Source organism: Puntigrus tetrazona, chromosome 8 (genome assembly GCF_018831695.1).
Source record: "Puntigrus tetrazona isolate hp1 chromosome 8, ASM1883169v1, whole genome shotgun sequence".
Classification (NCBI taxonomy): domain Eukaryota; kingdom Metazoa; phylum Chordata; class Actinopteri; order Cypriniformes; family Cyprinidae; genus Puntigrus; species Puntigrus tetrazona.
In genome coordinates, this window is record NC_056706.1 from 1,160,001 (window position 1) to 1,165,000 (window position 5,000).

The 5,000-nt window shown below is 41.1% G+C and overlaps 1 protein-coding gene across 2 annotated transcripts in view; it reads right to left on the minus strand.

The window, feature by feature from the left end:
- Positions 1-399: 399 nt before the first annotated feature.
- Positions 400-5,000, minus strand: part of ap3s1 (adaptor related protein complex 3 subunit sigma 1) — an 8,058-nt gene continuing 3,457 nt past the window's right edge. The window contains exons 4-7 of one of the 2 annotated variants that reach the window (XM_043247787.1): positions 4,858-4,929; positions 4,671-4,778; positions 3,437-3,478; positions 619-754 (exon numbers count right to left, since the gene is read on the minus strand). In XM_043247787.1, coding sequence (XP_043103722.1) covers positions 3,443-3,478; positions 4,671-4,778; positions 4,858-4,929 — 216 coding nt within the window. In that variant the 3' untranslated portion in view covers positions 619-754; positions 3,437-3,442. Of the gene's footprint in view, positions 755-3,436; positions 3,479-4,670; positions 4,779-4,857; positions 4,930-5,000 lie in introns of both variants that reach the window. The other variant, XM_043247785.1, reaches the window with a different exon arrangement.

Below are 5,000 nucleotides of genomic sequence, written 5' to 3' on the forward strand. Positions count from 1 at the left end.
AAGAGAAGCTACCAGCATCAGAAAAGAGAAGACAAATCATATATAAATATACTCTGAATACAGTCATATCATTTAGGCATATACAGCGTCACCGAGATATTTCCATACTGGAATGTTTGTCAGGCGTGATGTTGAGAGCGCCACACACACACACACACACACACACACACACACACACACACACACACACACACTCACACACACACACGTATTCAAACACACTCTCACACACACTCACGCATTCAAACACACTCTCACACACACACACACACACACATGCATTTAAACACACACACTCAAACACACACACATGCATTTAAACACACTCACACACACACACACACACGCATTTAAACACACACACATACACACTCACTCACTCACTCACACACACTCAAACACACTCACACGCATTTAAACACTCTCACACACACACAAACACACTCAAACCGAAACACACACACACATTTAAACACACACAGAGAGAGAGAGAGAGTGAGAGAGGACAGAAGAATCAAATAAATACTTCATAGACAGCATCACACAGTGCCTTCTTCGTCTGTGATGCAACTCAAGATCAGCTGGACTCAGGTAAACACAGTCTCACAGTTCTGTGCAGCGGTCACTATTTAAAAGACGGCAGGTTTGGCACTTTGATGCTGATGTCCCCGATGTTGATGTTCTTGGGCATCTCTGGCAAGTTCATGTTCTTGACGGCCGACACGGCACGAGCCGGAGCCCCCGCGATCCCAGCCTGAACACACAAACACGCAGTTACACAGAGAACCGGTCTAGACCAGCACAGACCGGTCTAGACCATCACAAACCAGGGGAGACCAGCAGACACACCATACATCACAGGATGCAAACAAACGCTGTGATCTGAAAGCTCTGCTCATGCAAAACCAGACGGGATGAAAAAGAGTGAAAACTACAGAAAGCAGATGACAGAGAGCAGATCGAGCTGCAGAAACTGATCCAGACGCCGTGAGACGCACAAAGACCGAGCCGGGTCTACAGGACTCACAGTCCGATGCTAAAAAACATTTGCAAAAACAACTCCATCATGTTTTTTTTTGTCCTGCTTTCCAATTAATATCAAACTGCAGCTGGGTTATTTTGATTAAATAGTCATTTAAAATAATAATCATTATAAAAACACAGCTAACACAATAAAAAACATGATTTAAGAACATTAATAAAAACAGTTATCTGTTTTTGCAAATAAAATCTGCATATGTGTGTGTGCGTGTGTGTAAAATGTATGTATATATATATATATATATATATATATATATATATATATATATATATATATATATATATATATATATATATATATATATATATATATATATATATATATATATACATACATATATACACATATACATATATAGGTCAAAGACAAAAGCATTGTTTTTTTTATTTTATATACATAGAAATTTTACATGCAATTCATGTGTTAAATTATTGTTTTATAAATAAAACATGGCTAAAATGATTTTCCATATACAAAAATGGAACAACATAATTATTGATGTATTGTATTATATATATATATAAGCCTATTCATAACAGTATGTGAATGGTAGTAGTAAGTGTACTGACGTCAGTGAATGGCAGGATTACGGGGTTAATCTGGGTCAGCTCCACTGATCAGGATCCAATTAAACGGTGATTAATGATGATTCAGACGGTTTTCAGCAGAACAGCAGAGAGAAAAACACTCTTGATTGGGTTCTGCAGCGCTTTGAAAATCATGTGATGAACATCTGCTTCCTCGTACGGCGGGGTTTACTTTAATCACATTAAATAAAGGCACAACGTAAGACTAGTCAAAACTGAAACTAATTAATCAGAACAAGTACACAGCCGGGTAAAGACTGACAAACACTCTGATTAAAGAGTCCAGACGGTTTGTGAAGAGTCAGTCTTTACCTGCCGCCTGTTCAACTGGAGCAGTGCATCATGGGACAGCGCTCAGACAGACACTGAACAACGGGACACATGAGAATACTGTACTTACCCTGTGTGTGTGTGTGTGTGTGTGTGTGTGTGTGTGTGTGTGTGTGTGTGTGTGTGAGAGAGTGTGTGTGTGTGTGTGTGTGTGTGTGTGTGTGTGTGTGTGTGTGTGTGTGTGTGTGTGTGTGTGTGTGTGTGTGTGTGTGTGTGTGTGTGTGTGTGTGTGTGTGTGTGTGTGTGTGTGTGTGTGTGTGTGTGTGTGTGTGTGTGTGTGTGTGTGTGTGTGTGTGTGTGTGTGTGTGTGTGTGTGTGTGTGTGTGTGTGAGAGTGTGTGTGTGTGTGTGTGTGTGTGTGTGTGTGTGTGTGTGTGTGTGTGCTCTTGTGTATGAATATGTGTGTGTGTGTGTGTGTGTGTGTGTGTGTGTGTGTAAGAATGTGTGAGCATGTGTGAGTGTGTGTGTGTGTGTGTGAGTAAGAATGTGTGAGCATCTGTGAGTGTGAGTGCAGGGTGTGTGTGCTCTCATGTATGAGTATGTGAGTGTGCATGTGCAAATATATGTGTAATACTTTAGTGAGTGTGTGAGAGTGAATATGTGTATGTGTGAGTGTGTATTTGTGAGTGTGAGCGTGTGTAAGCATGTGTGAGTATGTTTGTGAGTGTGTGTGTGTGTGTGTGTGTGTGTGTGTGTGTGTGTGATCTACAGATCTACTCTGATCTAGTGGATACTGATGATGTTCACACAGATCTACTCTAAGCTGTGATCCTGAGAAGCGACAGTCTCACACCAGACACACACTCCCAGGAACTCTTCACACACAGCTTTAATCTTCTTTAGACGCACCGTCAGTCAATAGATTTTGTTCAGTATGATTTTTAAAGAAGTCTCTTCTGTTCATTAAGCCTGCATTTATTTTAATAATTGTTTTTTTTTTCAGAATGATCTGAAGAATAGAAATAGAAAAACAGAAAGATCAGCATTTATCTGAAGTAAAAAGTCTTGTAACATTATACACTATATAAATCAATACTTTTATTTAGCAAGGATGCTCTAAATGGATCAGAAGTGATCAAATAAAAGTAGTTATGATGTTAAAAGATGTAGTTTAGAGAAATGCTGTTCTTCTGAACTTTCTATTAATCAAAGAAACCTGAATAAACTCTACTAGATCAGTATATTATTCTGATTTCTGAGGATCACGTGACGCTGAAGACCGGAGAAATGATGCTGAAAATCACAAATAAACTACACTTTAACACACATTCACACAGAACACTATTTTTGCTGTGCTTTCAATCTGAGCAGGCTTGGAGAGCAGAAGAGACTTCTTTAAAAAAAAAACATAAAAAAATCATACTGCTCATAAACGTTTGAGTGTCAGTGTACTTCACGTCCTCTGATGAAGGAGCTGCTGGATCAGGAGATCTGGTGAGCGTCTGTCGCTCCTCAGGAGTGTGTGTGAGGCTCAGTACCTGTGTCTACCTGTCCTGTCTGGGACACTGAAAGATAAAGGTCTGCAGAAAGAGAGAAACGCACAGAGCTGGAGACAGTCAGGAGAGAGAGTGAAGAAAGACAGTTACAGCAGCTCAAGATCAACACACTTCACCCAGAACCAGCTCAGAAGATGAACTCCTCGGGGTCTGGAGCTCTCACGCAGTCATCAGACTCTTCTTCATGACAAAAAAAGATCATGTTCCTTGAAGATATTTTGACAATTTTGTACTATATCAAAACTTCATCTCTGATTAGTAATATTCATCGATGAGAGTTTCATCTGAACAACTTGATGATATTTCTTCCCTCAGATTCCAGATATTTTCTAATAGTTGTATCTCAGAGAGATATGGTCCGATCATAAACCAGACATCAGTGGAGAGAGTATCTGATGAGAGGTTTAGCTCCAGGGCTGTGTGTGTGTGTGTGTGTGTGTGTGTGTGTGTGTGTGTGTTTTATCTTGGAGTATGAGGTGAAAAATGACGGGTGTTTACTCTAACGCAATTCAACATTGTTTTGTTTATTCAGAATCAGAATAAACATCAGAATAAACGTAGAATTATTATAAAATAATCGTTAGTGCTGATGCAGAAATTAACGTGGCCTTTGGACGGACCGGTCTGGGTTTAAAAGACACTTAATATTCATATTATTTATGATCAAATTAGCAGACGAGAACAAAACTAGAAATAAGTTGAATAATGACTCTATAATGCATGAACTGATTCTCTTAGTGTTTCTGTCTTGCTTTAAAAGACACATTCACAAATAAAATGATTCAAGATCTTGAAAATAAAGTCACATTTTGTGAGTTTTTGCTTAAAAAAAGCTAAATTATCTGCCAATGAAGCCTTTGGACTGAGACGACTCTGAGCCCAGAAGCAGATGTTTTTTCTCGTTTTAAGCAAACACTAACAACATCTTTCTTGTCCATCAAACGCATCTCGATTCAAGAACTAAACAAGACTAGTCTAGAGCTGAACTGGTTTTGATCTGGTTCTCGTGTCTACGGCTGAAGGTGTGGTTTTGTGAAGCTGCTCGTCTCAGATCTGTGTGTTGGGATGGAAACGGAGCCTGCTTCAGACGCTCACGACGTTCCCGGCAGAAGCGAGGAGCCCCACACCGATCTGATCTTCAGAGCAGCAGCAGCAGGCGCTCAGAACCGCACGGCATTCTGGGACATGCTCATGCAGCGGGCGGAGCGGCTCTCACCTCAGACTTCTCCATCTTGCCCTGTGCCTCCACCTGCGTGATGATCTCGCTCATGTTGGTCTCCAGCACCATGCCGCCCATCACCATCTCCGCTAGGATGTTGTGCACCTGCAGACACACAGACGCCGCTAAAGCTGGTGCTGACGCTAACGCTAGTGCTAGCGCTCGCTCGTAAAGCGCGCCTCACCTTATCCATGTGGAAGATCAGGTCCAGCTCACAGACGTTCTCGAAGCATTTATCCAGCGTCTCCACGAACACCTGAGAGCAGAGAGCGAGGCTTTAAGAGCAAAGACGACAAGAAGCTCCCCATAAACCTCCCTGAACCACAC